The sequence below is a fragment of the Kogia breviceps genome, chromosome 12, assembly GCF_026419965.1.
Source record: "Kogia breviceps isolate mKogBre1 chromosome 12, mKogBre1 haplotype 1, whole genome shotgun sequence".
NCBI classification, from domain to species: domain Eukaryota; kingdom Metazoa; phylum Chordata; class Mammalia; order Artiodactyla; family Physeteridae; genus Kogia; species Kogia breviceps.
The window spans coordinates 69,796,667-69,817,614 of record NC_081321.1 but is presented as its reverse complement, the minus strand read 5'-3'; the positions used below and the strand labels follow the sequence as shown (position 1 = coordinate 69,817,614).

The 20,948-nt window shown below is 33.6% G+C and overlaps 1 protein-coding gene across 1 annotated transcript in view; it reads right to left on the bottom strand.

Moving 5' to 3' along the window:
• The window catches only part of LRRIQ1 (leucine rich repeats and IQ motif containing 1), a 132,058-nt gene that overhangs the window by 65,081 nt on the left and 46,029 nt on the right, over nt 1-20,948 (bottom strand). Inside the window, exons 10-11 of the mRNA XM_067008314.1 lie at nt 18,138-18,290; nt 15,419-15,569 (exon numbers count right to left, since the gene is read on the bottom strand). Coding sequence (XP_066864415.1) covers nt 15,419-15,569; nt 18,138-18,290 — 304 coding nt within the window. The remainder of the gene's footprint in view (nt 1-15,418; nt 15,570-18,137; nt 18,291-20,948) is intronic.

The window sequence follows — 20,948 nt, the reverse complement described above, 5'->3', positions numbered from 1 at the left end:
TCTCACTGTTGTGGCCTCTCCCATTGTGGAGCACAGGTTCTGGACGCACAGGCTCAGCAGCCATGGCTCACGGGCCCAGCCGCTCTGCGGCATGTGGGATCTTCCCGGACTGGGGCAGGAACCCATGTCCCCTACATCGGCAGGCAGACTCTCAACCACTGCGCCACCAGGGAAGCCCTACAGTCCTAATTTTTGTGTGTGTGTGTGATTTTTAAAATGGATAGAAAACAATCTGGAAATCTCACCAATACTGGCTATATCTTGATGGTGGGAATATGGCTTATTATTTTATCATTTCACATCATAATTTATAGACAATAAGCGTATATTAATTGTGTAGATTAGATTAAAAGTTACTTAGAAAAAAATACAAAATTCCATTTCCAGAAATTTCTGCTCAGATACTGTGATCTTTACCCCTGAAAATAACTAAAAACAGTACTTACATTTTTAAATGTTTCCAAATGAGCTGTTAAGAAAGCAAAGAATTCTTAGTCCAAAATCTAAATAGATATGGTAGGCAAAGAGAAGCAAGCAGAACAGTAAAGCCAGTTTTCAGTGCGAGAAAACTTGCTAAAGCTGGTGAATATGAAGATCAATTTCTATAGCCTCACAGTTTAAGGAAACAAAACTTAAAATTCACCAATAGGAGGCAAGTATGACAGGCAATTCCAAGTAAACCTGGACCCCAATCAGCTATACCCAACTGAAGACAGGAAATTAAACTACCTATCTCAAATCTCAGTAAGAGGGGAAAAAAATCCTCCTTTAAAATAATAAATACAAGCTGACTCTCCCATAGGTTTACGACTCAAATTCATTCTCATGGTGATCAGAAAACTTCCACCAAAAATGTAGCACAAATGATTCTAGATTGTTTGTGTCCTTCGGCATCTGAAAAATCTCTAAAGAACAAACTTTAATCTCATAACTAGGAATAATCACAAAGCTTAAATTCCAAGGGAAATAAACAGGTGATGAAAAAAAATCACATGAAAAACACAAAGAAATAAGATGCCATAAGTAAGAGTTAGCAGAAATAACAAATCCCAGCAAAACCAGACACACATGAAAATCAGAATTAATTCAAATTAAAAACTCAATGACCAGGATTAACAGCAAGTCAGAATTTGTCACTGGAATACAGGTATATAGAAAGTAACTAGAGGCAGCAAAAAAAGACAGAAAGATAGAATATAGGAAACATGGAGGCAAGAGTCAGAAAATCTAATATATGTGTAGCATTTCAACAAATTGAGGAAGAAAAAAACCTTTTGAAGAGATAATGGCTAACAGATAAAGTTTAAAAGTGAAAATCACATATTCAATAATTGCATCAGACCCTAAGAGGATGAATTAAAAAGAAATCCATGCCTAGACACATCAGAATAAAAATTCATAACAGGAATAACAAGAAAAAAAATACTTGAAAAGACATAGAAAATACCCTCAAAGTTTTTGAAATTTAACAGACAGCTGACTTCTTAAAGCAACAGTGAAAGTAAAAAAGTAAGGGAATGATATTTACGAATTACTGAAAGAAAATAAACTTCAATTTAGAAAAATACACCCAGTTAAATTATGATTTAACAATGAATGTAAAGTAAGCACATTTACAGAAAAATTATCTTCTACAAACTAGTTATTTTACTAGAGGAAATTTTAAAGGATCTATATCAGGAAGAAGGAAAGTGATCCAAGATCTTAAATGAAAAAAGAATAACAGGCATCAAAGCAATAAATATGGGCAAATATGATCAAACTTTGACTGTATAAAATAACTATAATGTATAGCTTGAAGAGTTAAATAAAAATACACTTAAAATCCTGAAAAACAGACACATATGTCAGGAAATTTGAGGTAAAGATACCAATTAACTTGAGATAAATTGAGTATATTTTATAATTTCTATGGTGACCACTAAATAAAGTATATAACTATCAAGAGATTGAGACAAAAGAGGAAATGAGGGGAAAAATAGCAAATAAGTTAAAAGAAGACAAGACAAGGGGAAAATAGAAAATGTAGCAAAGCTTTCTGTATACAGTAACGATGGACTAGGTAATGAGAAAACAAATATAAACATAGCTGCTGAAGGCATTTAAGAACTAAAATGGTATTACAGCATAAGAGGATTAAGGTCCAGAAGCAATGAGGTGAACACATTATTCAGGATATCTATTAATTCTGAGAAAGGAAAGCTTGCATCATCAGGGGGTCAAAATTTGGGCTCCAGAGCTCTCCTCAGCAAAAGAGCCCTAACAAATCACTACCTTACTTTTGGTTGGACCTCCATGTGCTACAGATTAATCCAAATATGGAATAGCTCCCAAGGTACTGAAGCCAAGCTTTAAATAATATCAATAGCAAAACATGGATTTAGCTGCACAGAGATCACTAATGCTTGTAGTTTTAAACAATAAAGACCTCTGGAGGAAAATAATAACATCATAGCCTCAAACTGATTCTATAGTTTTGTTTTTCTTAGTATTTTCTGACTGTAAAATGACAACAAACTAAGCAAGGAAATGACATCATGTGAACAAAAATCAAGAGAACAGATAATAGAAACTATCCACAGGGTATCCAGATAATGAAGTTACCAGACACAGAAATTAACAAAACTTTGTTGAACATATTAAAAAATTAAAATTGGAAACTTACATATTAGATACCATAAAAATGTGAATTGAATGTTAACTAAAAGAAGCAAATAAAAGTTCTAAACTTGAAAATCTACAACTACAAACAAGACTTTCATGAATGGATTGGACATTATATTAGACACAGCTGAAGGGAGAATTAGTGAACCATAATTTGAGTCACAAGAAAACATCCAAAATGATGCATAGAGATGCAAAAGAAATGTAAGAGAATTATAAAAGCATAAGGGGATTATAGAATATAGAGGGAATATATATCTGGATCTAGATCTATAGGTAAGTAGGTAGCTCAGAATTTTTCAACACTGATTTAAGAGGCACAATGAATTCGAGCAGGGTGAATACTAAGGTAACCACAGTACAAACATCAGAGTAAACTGATGAAAACAATGCCCCCCCCCCAAAAAAAAAATCTTAAAAGGGGAAAATAAAATTTTCTTCCAAGGATCAACAATTAGGTTGTTGTACATCACCCTCAGCAAGGAAAGCTATAATAAAATAAAATCCATTCACAATGCAGAAAATGCATGCCAAATGGTAAATATATATCTCAAAATACATAAACAGAGATATGTGTGTGTGTATGCATATTCTTCAGGTGAAAGGTATATCACAGATGAAACGTAGAATAAAGATCAATGGAAAGGTTTAAAAAATGGATCAATCCAAATGATATTGACTTTATAAAATAATAATGTCTTAAGGCATTTGAAACACACATATAGATACATATATACACATGCAGAGTTAAAATACTCAACAACAATAGCACATTAAGTTGGGAGGGAGTAAATAAAGTTTAAGTTTTCTAAGACCCTAGAATTGCCTTGGAAAAGAGAGGAAAGTGCTACTATTGGTGGGAATGTAAATTGATACTGTTCTCTCTATGGAGAACAGTATGGAGGTTCCTTAAAAAACTAAAATTAGAACTACCATATGACCCAGCAATCCCACTACTGGGCATATACCCTGAGAAAACCATAATTCAAAAAGAGCCATGTACCACAATGTTCATTGCAGCACTAGTTACAATAGCCAGACATGGAAGCAACCTAAGTATCCATCGACAGATGAATGGATAAAGAAGATGTGGCACATATATACAACAGAATATTACTCATCCATAAAAAGAAACGAAATTGAGTTATTTGTAGTGATGTGGATGGACCTAGAGTCTCTCATACAGAGTGAAGTCAGTCAGAAAAAGAAAAACAAATACCATATGCTAACACATATGCATGGAATCTAAAAAAAATGGTTCTGATGAACCTAGGGGCAGGACAGGAATAAAGACGCAGGAGTAGAGGAATGGACTTGAGGACACAGGGATGGGGAAGGGTAAGCTGGGATGAAGTAAGAGAGTAGCGCTGACATATATACACTACCAAATGTAAAATAGCTAGCTAGTGGGAAGCAGCTGCATAGCACAGGGAGATCAGCTTTGTGGTTTGTGACCACCTAGAGGGGTGGGATAGGGCGGGTGGGAGGGAGGGAGACACAAGTGGGAGGGGATATAGGGATATATATACATATAGCTGATTCACTTTGTTATACAGCAGAAACTAACACAACATTGTAAAGCAATTATACTCCAATAAAGATGTTAAAAAAATGAAAAAAGAGAGGAAAGTGCTAAATAAACTTAGATTTGGTAAATAAAGAAGGCATGATATAATATCTATAGTAAACCAAAAGGATAGTAAAATAATATAAAAATGGTAATATGATAGGAAAGAAAAATGGAAAAATTTTAAATCTCAACCAAAGCAAAAGAAGGCAAGAAAAGGGAGAAAAAAAAAGAACAAGAACAAATAGAATCAAATAGTAAGAGTAATTTTAAACTCAAATATATAAATAATTGAACTTTATTGATAACACTTAATTATTAGGAACTAAAGGTTACAAATCAAAGCTTGAATTTATCAGGCAGCCTAGATAAAACAAGAACAAAAACAACAAATTTTTATGTTACATTACAAAAATTCCAAAAATAGAACTTGTAGAAATATTGTAAGTAAAAGGACACAAAAAGATGTATTATGTAAACATTAAAACAGTAATTCTCAAAGTGTGGGCCAGTGTCCCCATCCTGAGATACCTTTAAAGGTTCCATGGAGTCAAAACTACTTTCATAATAATTTTAAGAGGTTATTTGACTTTTCCACTCCCATTTGCTCAAGAGTGTAGGGTGGGGTTACCAGAGAACTACATGAGGTGTGATATTGTAGTAAATTGAACGCAGAAGGAAATACAGAAATCCAGCTGTCTTGTGTTAAGCTAGACGTTAAAGAGATTTGCAAATATGTGTAACAATGACCCTTTTCTCACTGTATCTTTTTGTTTAAAAAATAGTTATTATTCTAAAACTGTTATGAATGCAAAGGCTTTATTATCTTAAACTTTGAATAAATACAAAATTTTTCTGTTTTTTCCTAATGCAGTAAATATTGATAGATATAACCCACATAAATGAAAGCTGTCTGAAGGAGGTCCGCAATAATTTTTAAGAGTGTTAGAAAGGTCCTGAGTCCAAAAAAATCTTGGTTTAATTATGTCAGACACAGAAGACTAAGGCAGAAAACTTTTAATACAGTTGAAAAGGGACATTTAAAAATGATAAAATTGGGGGTGGGATAGGGAGGGTGGGAGGGAGGGTGACACAAGAGGGAAGAGATATGGGAACATATGTATATGTATAACTGATTCACTTTGTTGTAAAGGAGAAACTAACACACTATTGTAAAACAGTTATACTCAAATAAAAATGTTAAAAAAAGATAAAATTGGTCAATTTAACAGAAACATATAACAGTTATAAATTTGTGTGCACCAAATATCATGGCCTCAAAAATATTTAAATCAAAAAAATAAATTAAAAAAAGCTATGAGAATGAAGATCTACAACCTACAAACACCATGGGAGTCATGTATATAACTTTTTCTCCAGGACTCTGCTAACATGACAAGTGCTCCACTTAATCAACAGGCAGTATTGCATAATCAATAATGAATAGGCTCTGAGGCAGGCAGTCCTGAATTTCAGTAACACATGCCTATTTGAAAACTAGCTATATGACTATAAGCAAGTTACTTAACTACTCTGATCCTTTGTTCCTTTTTTGTGCAGTGGGGGTGACTTCACATTATTGGGAGGATTAAAAATAACATTTTAAAGTAGCATTTACAACACTTTCACATGTTGGGTAAAAATGATATTTATTGTTTCCTAACAATTATCCTCAATAAAAACAAGGAGTTAAAAAACTGTAACTGAATAAAACAAACAAACAAACAAAAAACCTGTAACTGTGGTGACCAAATAAGGCTTCAAAGATATGTTTGAGCTAAACCTTGAAGAAGGAATAGGATATTAATACATACTCAGAAGAGTCTATACACAACAACTGATTAAACAGTAATTTGATCCAGTCAGTGCATTGGATCAAAAGGAGGAATCTAGGTGGGAAGGAAGTTAGAATAAATTGCCCCCCTTCTTCTTTTAATCTTAGAAATTCTTCGCTGTCAAATAAAGGATGAGAACTGAGCAAAACAGACTTACAGCAAGACTTAACGTTAGAACATCATTACTTCCTCAACGTCTCTAAGAAAATAATTCTCTCCCTGTAAAAATTTCTGTTATTTCTTCTACTACCCATCTAAAACAAAACAAATAATAACCACAAAAATATTCAAGAGTCTGTTTCAAAGGGCTTAAATATAATAAATATAAAGGATTGCTTAAATATTCTTGAGTTTACTCCTTCAATATATTCTTTATTAGCCCTTTAAAAGTTTCCTAGGTCCCACAAAATAAAATTGAAGCCAACTATGTTTATCCCTCAAAAGGCCATTGCCCATGGCAAAATTAGCATTTGGCTATACTTGCTACAAATATCTATTTCAAAGAATTCTTCCCACAGAAATGAGCCAATGGTCTAATAAAACATTCCCGCCACAGGGGGAAAAAACTCTCCTGTAAGGAACAGCAATACTAAAGATGTTGAATTAGGCTAGAGGTTTTCACTAAAAAAGTGTTTGGTAAAGGTCTACCTCCTTTAGCTGCTCAGTGATTGCTATGTTTGACAGTTACATACAAATATAATGAGTTACACTTGAGATTTTCAACTTCAATGCAAAAGTCCTTCAGGATCATACAGGTTGTACGGAAAAAAGAATACTGAAACAGGAATCAGGAAATGTGGATTCTAGCCCCACCTCTGCCAGGAGTTAGACGAAAACTATGTGGGTCTGTTTTTCTATCTGTAAACTAAGAAGCCTAGACTGGCAGATCTGCAAAATCACTTTTAGCTTTGTTCTAGGCATTGTGTTGCATTTCAAAACTAAAGAGCAAGCTAGCACCATCTAGTGGAATCCAAAGAATTCACTAAGTATATAATGAAAAACATTTCTACAAGCAAAATATCTACAGCTTTATCTTATTTTACTTCATTATTTTTTCTAATGTTCCAATGACAACATTTGGCAGCAAGAATTAATCCAGGCACATTTCCCCTATGAGCCACGACATAGTAATCAAGCCTATGTGAAAATGTTGAATTATTCAATATCTTTCATACTTAGAATACTAGATTCACTTTTCCAGAAAGCAGTATTATCTGAAAATAAAGCAGCAGAAAAAAAAAATCTCCTAGTATCTCTAACTATTTACAATAATATTTTCTAGGGCTGTATTACCTGAAATTTATAAATTAATGATTTATAAATTGCTGGCATTAAAGACATTTACATCATACTTATTTTCATTTTTACCCAACAGTCAATAAAGGACACATGGCAATTTACTCTTTTTCTCTTTCTCTCTATATCAATATCTATCAGTAGGATAATCTCAGTGAAAGTCAGGATAGTCATTTATTTTGTTTATTGCTGCACCCTCAGCAATATTCCAGTGCTGTGTTCTAGTGCCTGGAAAAGTGCTTCCACATAGCAGATGCTCAATAAATTGGCTCATTAATAAATTTATTAAGGAATAAACCTTAAAATCATTATATATTTTTCAGCATAAAGACTTTGTAATACGGTATGACAAAACAGTAATAATCTTAAATATTAAATGAGTATTTATGAGAGAGGCAATAGAATGAATCGATTAAAAAATTTGGTACCAGGATAGACTGCTGAGTTTCAAATCCTGGCTCTATCATTAACTAACGGTGTGATTTTAGACAACTTACTTAAACTGTCTATGTTTCAGCTTTCTTATCTGGAAAAAAAAAGATTAAATAGTACCTAACTAATAACACTTATGTGAAAATCAAATGAGTTAATATGTATAAAGCACATGAAATGCCTGGTAGAAAAAAAAGTTATCTATTACTATATTTATTATACTTAAGTTGTATTTTTTTAATAAACACTTTGGTCATGCAGCATGGATGTTAAAAATTAGTTTAGTTTTAAAATGTTTCTGCTAGAAAGTCAATAAAATTCAATATATTTTGGGAGGAAAAAAGAAAACTAGATTATAACTTATAAATCACCTATTTTTCATTTGCTTTGGCTATTCATTAAAAAACTAAATAAAAAATACTAACTCAAAATATGAAAGATTCCCCACAGGTAAAGTTTATAAATTTTAATGAACACTGTGGCAACATTCATTTAAGAAAAGTTTTCTCCACATTACTTATAAAAAAAAAAATGTCTTACCAATTTTGCCTGAAATTTACTCATGGGAAATTTCAGGCAAAAGAAAGGAAGAAATATAATGAAGATAACAAACCCTAAAATTTAAACTGAAATCCACCCAAATTAAAGTGAGTTATAAAAGATAAAGATTCGTGTAACTTCAGGGAATAAAACATTAAAAATTTAAAATTAAAAATTATAATAAAATCTCTTTTCCAATTAAAATAAATCCATCTTTAAAATCATCAACCCGAAGTGAATTTAAAGAGCTTAAAGCAATTATCTTGTGTGTTCAAAACATGCAAGAATAATGGCAGGTCAAGTAAAAATACTCTATAGTCAAAAACTTGCTGCCAAAATAGAACCAATTGTAGAAAATAATATAAAAACGTACAAAGTAATCTTTAAATGACTACAAAATTTATATGACCATATATGCCCAATATAATAATTTTTTGCTACATTTGACCAGAAAATAATCTGTACCTCAATATGGAATACATCTTAAGGATATAATTTTGAATTATATTTTAAATTCATATTTCAGTTATGATTAATAATAATAAAGACCATTTCTTTCTATAGTCACAGCATACAATATGTTTAAACATTAAAGAACTTTGTAACTTTCAATTTATAGAATTAAATTTTAAACTATTACTTTAAAACACTATATTTCACATTGTGTTTCTAAATCTACAATTAATCAGTTTAATTCGAATGGAAAACATTCAGCATAAATGATTTCAAATAAAGTGCCTTAAAGAGAGTGATAGAGTTGCTATTTTCAGTCACTAAATGGAAAGAAAGTAAAAAATGTACACTAATGTTTTCTAATAAAAAGAGTAATTAGAGTTAACATTGTGAATTAACTACTGCAATAATATAGCTTAGTTAGAATTAGGAACAAATTAAACTCGAAACTACAAATGTAGAATATTTGGTATTGCTTCCAATTTTATTTCACTTCCTTAAGAAATATTATAGCATGGAATAGTGACTTATTAACTTATAAACACAAATCTATCTTTGTGCCCCTTCATAAGAGTTCTTAGCATCAATATATCATTGAAAGACAAAATCTATGCTTTTCATTTAACTCAACCAGAATCTCTGTAAGCAGTTCCTGAAGATGAAAAACAGACTCCAACTGGTCTTCAGAAAATCTACTTTCCCATGTATACTCTTCTCACACTCAATAAATACAGTGTTTTCATTATACCCAACAGACAGCAAAGATGTCTTTTACCTTGTTTGCTGAGCGTGTACTACATAGAGATACCTCAGGTACATCAATTAATAACATGGCAGTTTTCACATAAGTCTTGCAGATATCCTATCCCAGGAAATCCACTGACTACAAAAAATCCCATACAGCACTGTTGGCAATGAAAATGAAGTGAATGGGAGTTCAAGCATTTCTTCTTACAAACAGCCTTTTTCTTTTTTTTCAAGCTTGCTTCAGTGAGTACCAATAAAGTAACGTACATTATCAGTGCACTTGCCTTCATTCCAACAACAACAAAATTATTTCTGTATGTATTTTAAATAAAAATTTTACAATAAAAAATTTGTCTCAAAAGTATCAGTATTTCCATATGGGAGAAGTCATAAGTGGTCCCAAAGCAGGCAGCACAGACACATAGACAAATAAACATATTAAAGAACATTATACATTACATTTTAGAAATTATGCCTTGAAGCGTTTGCAAAACAAAAGCTTGCTTTGTGAAAACCACTATATTTTTCCCAAATTTAAAAAAAAAAAATGGGGACTTCCCTGGTGGTGCAGTGGTTAAGAATCCACCTGCCAGTGCAGGGGACACGGGTTCGAGTCCTGGTCCAGGAAGATCCCACATGCCTCAGAGCAACTAAGCCTGTGCACCACAACTACTGAGTCTGTGCTGTAGAGTCTGCAAGATACAACTACTGAGCTCGCGTGTCACAGTTACCGAAGCCCACGTGCCTAGAGCCCATGCTGCACAACAAGAGAAGCCACCGCAATGAGAAACCCGCGCACCTGCAACAGAGTAGCCCCCGCTCACCGCAACTAGAGAAAGCCCGTGCACAGCAACGAAGACCCAACACTGCCATAAATAAATAAATAAATTTATATTTTTTAAAAAGGGAGTTGATGGTGACTGATGAGATCCAATTCTCCCCAAACCTCCTCCAGAAATTCATAAAGTGCAACAAAGAAATCAAAATACCCACAACATATCCTTCCATTGCAAATGGGAGATAAAGAAATCACAAGCTAAATTTCTTTCTAAGTGGGGTAATAAGTATCCAGGATCAACACAATCCAGGCTGAATCGACACTCGTACAGAGGAAATCCTACGGAAACTGAACAGATAAGTAAAAACTGGAGGTGCCCCAGCGGTGGAAGAACCCATTTATTACCAACAAGGCCTCCCTCCAGAAAGAGAGAGCATCATCCTGAGGGGGAGGACAGTACTGAGACCAAGTATATGAATTAAATTAATAAATGCAAATGGCCATGGTCTATATGAGAGAAAAACATTTAAGCTTGGATCAAAAAATAAAACCCAAATCCATGCTATTTACAAGTACATACCTAAAACAAAGTGATTCAGAAATGTTAAAAGGTTTTTTTAGATTAGGCAAATACAAACAAAATGAAACCAAGGTAGAAACCAAGGTAAGACAAGGAAGAATTCAGTCACAAAAGCATTAAAGAGACAAAGAACAGAACTTAAAATTCTCAAGGCTAAAATTCACAATAAAGATAACACAGTTAAGAATATCTGTATAACAGCATGGAGCAACATTCATAACGCAGAAACCAAAGGATGTACACAAAGAAATAGGCTGATTAAGAACAGATACACAGTTCGGTGCTTTGTGACCACCTAGAGGGGTGGGATAGGGAGGGTGGGAGGGAGGGAGACACAAGAGGGAAGAGATATGGGAACATATGTATATGTATAACTGATTCACTTTGTTATAAAGCAGAAACTAACACACCATTGTAAAGCAATTATACTCCAATAAAGATGTTTAAAAAAAAAAAAAGAACAGATACATTCAATCTAGCTCAACTCCTTCAGTCCAAGGTAAATCAAGTACACATTTAAGACCTAAAATAAAAGATCATTAATGTAGATCTTAAAGATGAAAACAGATACTTTATATTCCAACAAAAAACAACAACCTTCTTTTCAAGTGCACATGAAACATTCCTGAAAATTAACCACATATTAGAAAACCACAAGTTTCAAAGAGCAGATATGGCACAAAAATAATTCTCTGACTATAATACAATAAAACTAGAAAAAATAACAATAAAAATGCCCTTTCCATATGGAAATTTAAAATTTTAGGTAAAAGATAAAATACATCATATAATTGTAGAGCAGATGAAAATACCTATACCGTATTCAGAAGTTACAGAATAAGCAGTGCTCAGAGTAAAATGTATAGACTTAAGTACTTATGTCAACAAGAGTGAAAAATGATAAATAATTAAATTACAAATTTAACTTAAAAATAGAAAAGAACAACATAATAAACAGAAGAAAAGCAAAAAAAGCAAAAAACAAAAAACTCTGCCATTAACATGTATTAATGGTAGGAGTACAAAGTGGTACAACCCATATAAAGTGTGTCTGGCACTATCTTCCCAGATTAAAGATGTCCTTCGCCCCCCACAAAATATATATATATCAGGAAACTAACCTAAAGATATATCTGATGAGGTATGAAATGACAGAGGTATCGGGTTAGTCATGATGGTAGTGTGGAAGATTGTAAACCATCCATTGTCCATCAACCAGGGACCAGTGGAATAAACTCTAGTGCATACACACAACTGAATACTATCAAGCCATAGAAAAAGAATGCTATGAACTCCATATATGTTGTAAAATGAAAAAGAGCAAGATAAAGAACAGTACTTAAAATATTCTATATTTTGTGAAAGAATTAGCATATATACATATATTTCTTAGATATATGTATATGTATGTATATTTACAAACACACATATATCACATGTGATACACATGTATTATTATACACATATATACATAAATATCTATATATAAAAATAGATGGGATAACTGTGAAATGAACAAGTATGAAAGCACAATCTCTTTGAGTCTTCTTAAATGTAGTCTGTAGAAACATATATCTGTCTTACATCTCAAAAATAAAACTGACGGCTGGACTTCCCTGGTGGCGCAGTGGTTGAGAGTCCGCCTGCTGATGCAGGGGACACGGGTTTGTGCCCCGGTCCGGGAGGATCCCACATGCCGCGGAGCGGCTGGGCCTGTGAGCCATGGCCGCTGAGCCTGCGCGTCCGGAGCCTGCACTCCGCAACGGGAGAGGCCACAACAGTGAGAGGCCCACGTACCGCAAAAAAAAAAAAAAAAAAAAAAACTGAATCAAAGGGAAAAGTGAACTAATTATATTTCAAATTCATAACATAATCACAAAGATAAAATACTTCAAGTGAGAACATCGCTTTGGGGGACAAAATGTAAGGGCCAAAAGAAATGCAAAAAAAATCTCAAAGTTAATTTAGAAGTTTTCTTCTAAATACTTCTAAAATGCTTCTAATACTGGCATTGTTGTTTTGAAACTATTTTATGGCTATTATAATCCATAGCAAATAGTTATGTTAGTGTTGGTATCAACCAAGGACTACAGTGGAAGAGAAAATAACACAACTATAAAGTTCAAAAAGTAAATTTGGAGATATCAATATTTGATATCTTCAATCAAATTCACAGGACTGGACAATTTGAGTATCAAGCAGTATAATAAGAAAAGATACTGAAATATTCTATATTATAAAATTCTATGAGTTCATAAGAACACTAAGAGAGAAGAGCAGGGAGAGAGAGAAAAGTGCAAAAGCAAAACAAAATAAATGAAACAAAGAAAATTCACTTGACACCACTGAAAGTAATGACCTTACTGTAAAAGTCTATCAATATAAAGGTAGGCATTTATTCCTCTCTTTCCTCTACGAATGATTCCAAGGTAAGCAAATAGTTATTAAATAAATTTTTTAAATGTGGAAGGAATGTTCAAATTAGAAAACTCATTTTTTGTATCCCCCACTGCATTGATTCAGGGCACATTAATCAATGTATGAAAGCATTAGATAAAAGGTTCATGGGAAACTTTATAATGGAACGTTTAGGCTATCACTCACATACCCAACATGCAACTGTAGCATCATTAAAAGCAAATATTCACTGTATGACTCCTGACATACGGCAATACGAAGCACAATATGAAGCAACCCCTATGAAAAATTCTTGCCAAAAAAAGACTAAATATTAATTAACTCAAGCCTGTTGCACTAGCTTTCATTTACAGGACATGAAATATTTATAGGCATAGTGAAACAATTTTAATACACTAAAAGGAAGTAAATGGACAAACCCAAAATGTGGGACACTGTATAGGACAATTAACATAGGTTTTGCAACAAATCAATGACATGGAGGAAAAAAAGTGGAAGGACTACTACAGATTAGATAGGACTTCAGACACCTATGTAAATGTAATATGTGGTCATTGTTTGTGTTATTATTCAAAAAACCCTGATAATTTTAAGAAAATAAGGAAATTTGGATTATGGATTATCAGTTGATAGAAGGAATCACTATTAATATTATTAGGCAACACAATGCATTGTAGTTAAGTAAGAAAGTACCATATTATTAAAAACCATCTCCTGAGGTATGAAAGGATGAAACTTTATGATTTAGAGATTTGTTTTAAAAAAGAAAAAATATAATAAAAACCAAACAGTAATGATGGACCAAATGTTGACTATAGTATATGGAATCTCCATGTACTCATTTTGTAAATGTTTGAAGTGTTCAACAATAAGAAAATGAAAAAAAAAACAAAATATTATATAGGCAAACAAATTAAATTAATATCAAGAAGGCCTAGATAGAACCAGGCCTAAACACAGAAAGCAGGCTTACTTCTACTCCTCCACCTGCTCCCATCCTATTTCGTGATATTTCAGTACAGATCACATTTCCTAACCACCATAGGATGGAGAAGGTGGAAAGAATGGACCTTCTGGGGGTCCAATAATTTAAGCCATTAGTAGAATACCAGAGTAATGTTTTTATCTAGTTCATTATTTTTTTCTAATCCTTGATTATTGATTAACCATCATTTAAGCCCTTATCAATTCCCTTGAGAATCTCACAAGTTAAATTTTAAAAACCCAAACAAACAGAATTTTAAGCCAGGTATTAAAAAACATGAGATATTTATTTTAGACTTACCACACTGGAAATGTATAGAAGTGAGTTGAAGCTGAATTTCAGTGGGCAGAAGAGGGAAGATGGGTAGTAAGAACTGAGAGCAAGAACAGAACACTCTTTCACAGGACTTGACAACAAGAGGAAGAGAGAGGAGGCAATGGACGGCAATAGGAAGAATCTGACATGAGAAAGGTGATAAATGATGGAGGAAGATACCAGAGGAGAATAACAGGTATATTTATGGAAAATAGAAGGGCTGGTCTTAAATAAGAAAAGACATTTTCATCACTGAATTTTATGGATTACAAAGAATAAGGATGGAAACGCTATTGATATATAGGGATACAGACAGACATATAGAGGGACAAAGATGATTAGGGAGATTCAAACTGATAAACTCTTTCTTTTATGTGGTATTAGTAGCCTTACCTAAAGAAGGAAAGGTTAATACAAGTGATGTATGTAGGTAAGGAGAGTAGTGTCATACCAGGAAACAGTTATGACAGTTGCTGAGAAGTATAGAAAGCATAGGGTCCATAAAAATATGATGGCAACAAACTAGGGTATTATATTCTTCAGTAGAGTTCAGATCACTGTTGGTTATAAGAAAAGGAACAGGGAGGTTAATATACTAATTTAAGGAGCTACTAACAACCACCCATTTGCCAGTGGTGGGAGTATATTCCTTTTATATATATTAAAACTAATTTTGTTTCCTTAAGTATGGCTTGGATAAAATGAGCAAATTAGTGATGGTGGCCTATTCTCAAAAAAGAATAAATGAAACAAAATACAATAATGAGAAATAATAAATGTCACTATATTTAAATTCCACTGTTCTCACCAATTCGAGTGATTTTATTATGTGAAAGTTCAAGATTTTGGATATTAGTGCAGCCATCCAAACCATGAAAGTAAGTCAGTTGATTTTTATTAAGAAGAACAACACAGAGATTTTCCAAATTTTCACAGTTGATAGTCTCAATATTGTTTTCCTAAAACAAAGAACAAATGTAATCAGTTTTATTTCAATGGCTTATTAATGAAACATTTAAAGCTTGCAAAAAGAGGGAAGATGAGATATATGATCTTTAAATGAATATCTGAAACCCTAACTTTGTGGCCTCTCCCGTTGCGGAGCACAGGCTCCAGACGTGCAGGCTCAGCAGCCATGGCTCACGAGCCCAGCAGCTCCGCAGCATGTGGAATCTTCCCAGACTGGGGCACGAACCCGTGTCCCCTGCATCGGCAGGCGGACTCTCAACCACTGCACCACCAGGGAAGCCCTGAATCCCTAACTTTTAAGATAACTATGTAGAGTGTTATACTATCTAGATGAAAATACTAAGTAACCAAATAAATGATTTCATATTTATTAATAATCTTTTAAAATATAGAAAACACAGAGGATCATATAACAAAATATTTCAAACTATCTAAATGAAGAAGAGTGAACATTTGGTCATAGTTGCTAAAAAACTTATTTTAAAGAAACCAAACAAGGAAAAATTTGAAATCTCCCCATTTCCCTTCCTCAGTCCCTTTTGCTATCTTTCCCTCCAAAGAATACCAATACCATGAATTAGATATATATCTGATATATAGATTTATACTTTTACTAAACATACACATCTCTGCAATACATAATATTGGTCTCAATGTCAAGATCATAAGTCACGGATGCAACAGCAATTCCCTTCTTTTAAGATTTCAGAAAGATAAATGGGCTTCTAAGAATCTTAATGGTTTAGTCCTTCAACATCCTTCTCAAAAATATGAATATAGCCTTTGTCTAATGGAGTAAACTTAATAAGAAGCAAAGGAAACACAAAGTTTGAAAAGAAAATCATATTGGTGGAAGCACAGTCAGTTTGAATTGAAAATGATATAATCTAAAATAAAAATAAAACTCTAGCACACCACACCCCAATCTTCTACGAAAAAAAAACATTGAGAAAAATTCTCAGCTGCAAAACAGGGCACCTCTTATGGAAAAGAAAGTATGCCTTTGGGGATTCCCTGGTGGTGCCGTGGTTAAAATCCACCTGCCAATGAGGGGACATGGGTTCGAGCCCTGGTGGTGCTGTGGTTAAAATCCACCTGCCATTGAGGGGACATAAGTCCGAGCCCTGGTCCGGGAAGATCCCACATGCCACAGAGCAACTAAGCCCGTGCACCACAAGTACTTGAGCCTGTGCTCTAGAGCCCATGAGACACAACTACTGAGCCTGTATGTCGCAACTACTGAAGCCCACGCACCTAGAGCCCGTGCTCCACAACAAGAAGCCACTGCAATGAGAAGCCCGTGCACCACAATGAAGAGTAGCCCCTGCTCGCCGCAACTAGAGAAAGCCCACGCACAGCAATGAAGAACCAACACAGCCAAAAATAAATAAATAAATAAATAAATAAATGGGGAAAAAAAAAAAAAAGAAAGTATGTCTTGAGAATGGAGTTAAAAGCCTAGTGGGCAGACCCAAGAGTCACGGAGACCCATTCCCATGGAGCAGAACCAAGTCCTTATTAATAACTGATGGTAGTTTCTTAGCTATGGACCAGGGACTGCCATGAGCTTCTTGTTTTCTCCCATATTGAATGGTAACAACTCTTGTAATTAATTAATCAAGTCCTGTCTCACCACTGTATGTGGGTATGGGGGAGGGAGGGAAGACAACTTTTCATTTAACTTCAGAGATCTCTGAGTTGAAAGAACTTTCCTTGAGCAGATCATCTCCACTTGGATCTGATTTAGATGAGAAGATTCTGTGCTCAAGTCTGAGTCTGATGCCATGAGTTAATGAGACTTTGGGGTCTTTGGGACATGAGTCCTTTTGCATGCGGGAAGGATGTGACTCATTAGGAGCCAGGGGCCAGACAGACTGCAGGAGATTGTTACTTTGTATGCAGTTCCAATAAATCTCACAACCCAATATTCACACATCCACATAGTCCCCTCCCACATGAACTGAAAGCTCAGCCAATAGAACACAAGCTAGCATGATGCCAGCAGATGCTTGATAAGCACTTCATATTGAAGCTTGTCTTTTCGGAAAGCTCACCCTTTTAAGATTCCCAAGAAAGCACAGAGAGAGAGAGAGAGAGAAATTCCAAACTCCAAAGGCACCAGACATGTAAAAGAAGACATTTAGGACATTCCAGCCCCAGCTGCAAATTATATAAGAGACCCAGGCAACACGGTATGAAGCAGATGAAATGCCCAGATAAGTCTGGCCTCAATTCATGGCCCACAGAACTGTGAGCAAATAAAGTGGTTACTGTTTTTAATTAACTAAATAATGTGGTCATTTGTTATGCAGGAAAAAGTAACAAAACAATAACTATATCATCTGCAAATAGAGATAATTTCCAGGTCATACCATCTAATCACCTTCCCTGTATGGTTCTCACAAATTTTGGCCCTTGATCTCTTTTAGACCCTGAGTTATAGGTTACTTTAGTAAATGTTTCTTCAAAATTGTCATTTCTTAAAATGTACACTTGAATTACACCTTACTCCACTTTATAATTTATTATAAAATAAATATTGAGAACATAGGACATACCTGTGCATCAATGTACTTTAACATTTTGCAGTTACTCAGGCTGTGCAAAGAGGTTAATCCACAGCGCCGAAGAGACAGAAACTGAAGATTTGTACACTCTGCCAGTGTGGAGAGACTACAACCTGGCAAATCTTGAAATGTTACTGTTGTAACCTAGAGAATTCACGAAAATTGGAACACATAACATTATCTAACTATAATGAATATAAACTATACTAGCCTTGCAAAATTGTTTTTAAAACTTCATCTAAAAAAAGTAATGCTATATAGTGAAACCTACACTTATTAACAACTCAATTTCATTTAAGCTATCTGGCCATTTTGCCAATTTTGTTCCCCTCATAGAAAGACAAAATAATGCAGTCATTCATGACCAATTCAAGTTCACACTAATATGCATAGAAGCAATAATAATGTAATCATTTATTAGTTCACTCGCTGATTTTTCACCAAATTCATTTTCCTTGTTTTTCACATCCCTTGGCATTATTTTCAGGATTGCTCTACATAAATGTTTAAGATCTGTGTTTGACAGTATCTTAGGGATACCTGGATAGTACCAAAAGCCACAAAAGGTCAGGGGATAGCTTTTATATCCAACCTGCCATGCTGCAACTAGAATACCTTAGCTATCTTCCAAAAAAGAAGCAAGTTTAACTGAGAAGAGGTATTATAGAACCTGTAATAAGTAGAAACATGCAATAATAATTGAACCATGCAATAAAAACAACATTCTATTATGTCTTCTGTATTATAAAGGTATGAATCATTCCGTACTACTGAATAATGTAATATACCCAGTGCATATAGAATCTGCGGTATAAAAAATCATGAATAGTTCTTAACATACATTTACAACATTTCTTATTATTGAGATATTACTATGGACTCAATACTTCCTTTTTTCCTAAGGCACTTTTCTCTTTTTAAGTCTTTTCAATTAAAGAAAATTCAATATCAAAGAATGTATTCAACTTTATGGTATGCATATTAAGGACTATACTTAGAGTTCTACAAGAACGTCAGATAGAAATATTTTGAGATTACTGAAAAGCACTCTACTTATTAAACTCAAGAACTCTCACTTAAGTAAAACTGGCACAGTAATAATGTAATAATATGTTGGTTCTTCACCATAATTGAGTCCGTGCACTGAAATAACTATATAAGCTAAATTGCTTTATAGTAAAAATACTTTCATACTGCCACATCACAAGTCCTAAGGCCAGGTTTCCCGTGTACTGAATAACAATTCTAAAATGATTAGCTTTATAGTATATATATCATACTAGTGTATATCTTACTCAAAAGAAATTTTTTAAATGTTTTATTGAAATTGAGAGCATTATTACTTCAAAAAACCTAGAAAAAGTATAAAATTCTTAAGTGCAGTAACTCCTCTTCATGTGAAATATTTCCTGTGCATTAAAGTTTTACATTTATATATTTATGTAAGTAAATGGGAAGACCATATGTTCATGGAGATAGAAGGGATTAGTCTACTCCTTGCTTTAAGTAGAAAAAGCAATAACTGATTATTTTTAAAACTTTGGGTGAATAAAAGTTTCTAGTTTCATAATGATTTTAGGCATTTCTCAATTCCTCATAATGTAAAACAACTTTTGAAACAAATTTCTTTTTTATAATTTTTCAGAAAGAAAAATATTAATCTACTTGTGTCAGGATAACTGCTGTGTAATGCCCACTTAATTTGTCCACTATAAATTCTGCAACTGGAAAACTGGCTCTATACTAAAAAACTGAACACACTGTTTAGAACTGAGCACTTAAAAACTGAAAACCCTACACCTGCAGCTTTATAGTAACAAATGCTGCCCTACCTTATAATTTATATTATCCTGCCTGATTTACTAATATGCTGCTTACAATCAACTATATAAGCACAATTAAGTTCTAGTTATGATGTGGCAACCTCTCTAATTTAATTACAGTACAGGAGTGACAGCTGCTGCAGTATCCTCGTTGATGGTGTCTACTTGTGAATATGAGGTATTTCATGGTATTTCCCCCTCCCTTTTATTAAACATTTAAAATTTTTCCTTATGATATAGCAATTTATTCTCTACCACACTCTAGTTTTTTCCAAACATATGAGATCAAATAAACTTTTACATTAATCATTTTGATACATGCATGACAATAATCACATAAATAGAACTGCCTTATGCTCGAAAAATTAAGGTCAAATAGAATTAGTACTCACAGGTGTTCATTACTGCATGGTCAGCCTGATAAAAGAATGTTTTGGGGCTCTCATGACTTGAAAACGAACTACTCCATCTATAAAAAACCTATGACTCATTCATTATATTTTGATAAAAGATCACAAATCAGTTTTCCACTTAATCGTCTATATTTCCCCAAATCCTTGACAGTTTTGGTAAATAAAATGACCTAAAATAGCTACAGATTTTTTATAGAGTTCACTCTCAGTTACTCTTGAGTTCAACCAAAGCAGTGTCAGTCATCTATGGTAAACTGTAATTACAAAAGTAATGAAAGCAATGAATGTTTTGCTTTATGTTCAGTGCCACAATCTCAAATATATTCAACCTGGAGAAATAATAGTGTTCAAAAAATCAGCAGCAAAGAGACTGAATATGAGCTATGATTAGTGGCTTAAATGAATGAGAATATAACTTCAAGTAAATCATGTGCCATCACAACACCAGTTAATTACAATTTTCCTTGAATGAAGTGAGACATTCAGCCCCTAAAATGTTATCATCCATGCCATGTTATAAAGTCATAGCAAAAAATCCTTAAGCTAGTACCCTTTTTTTGTGGTTG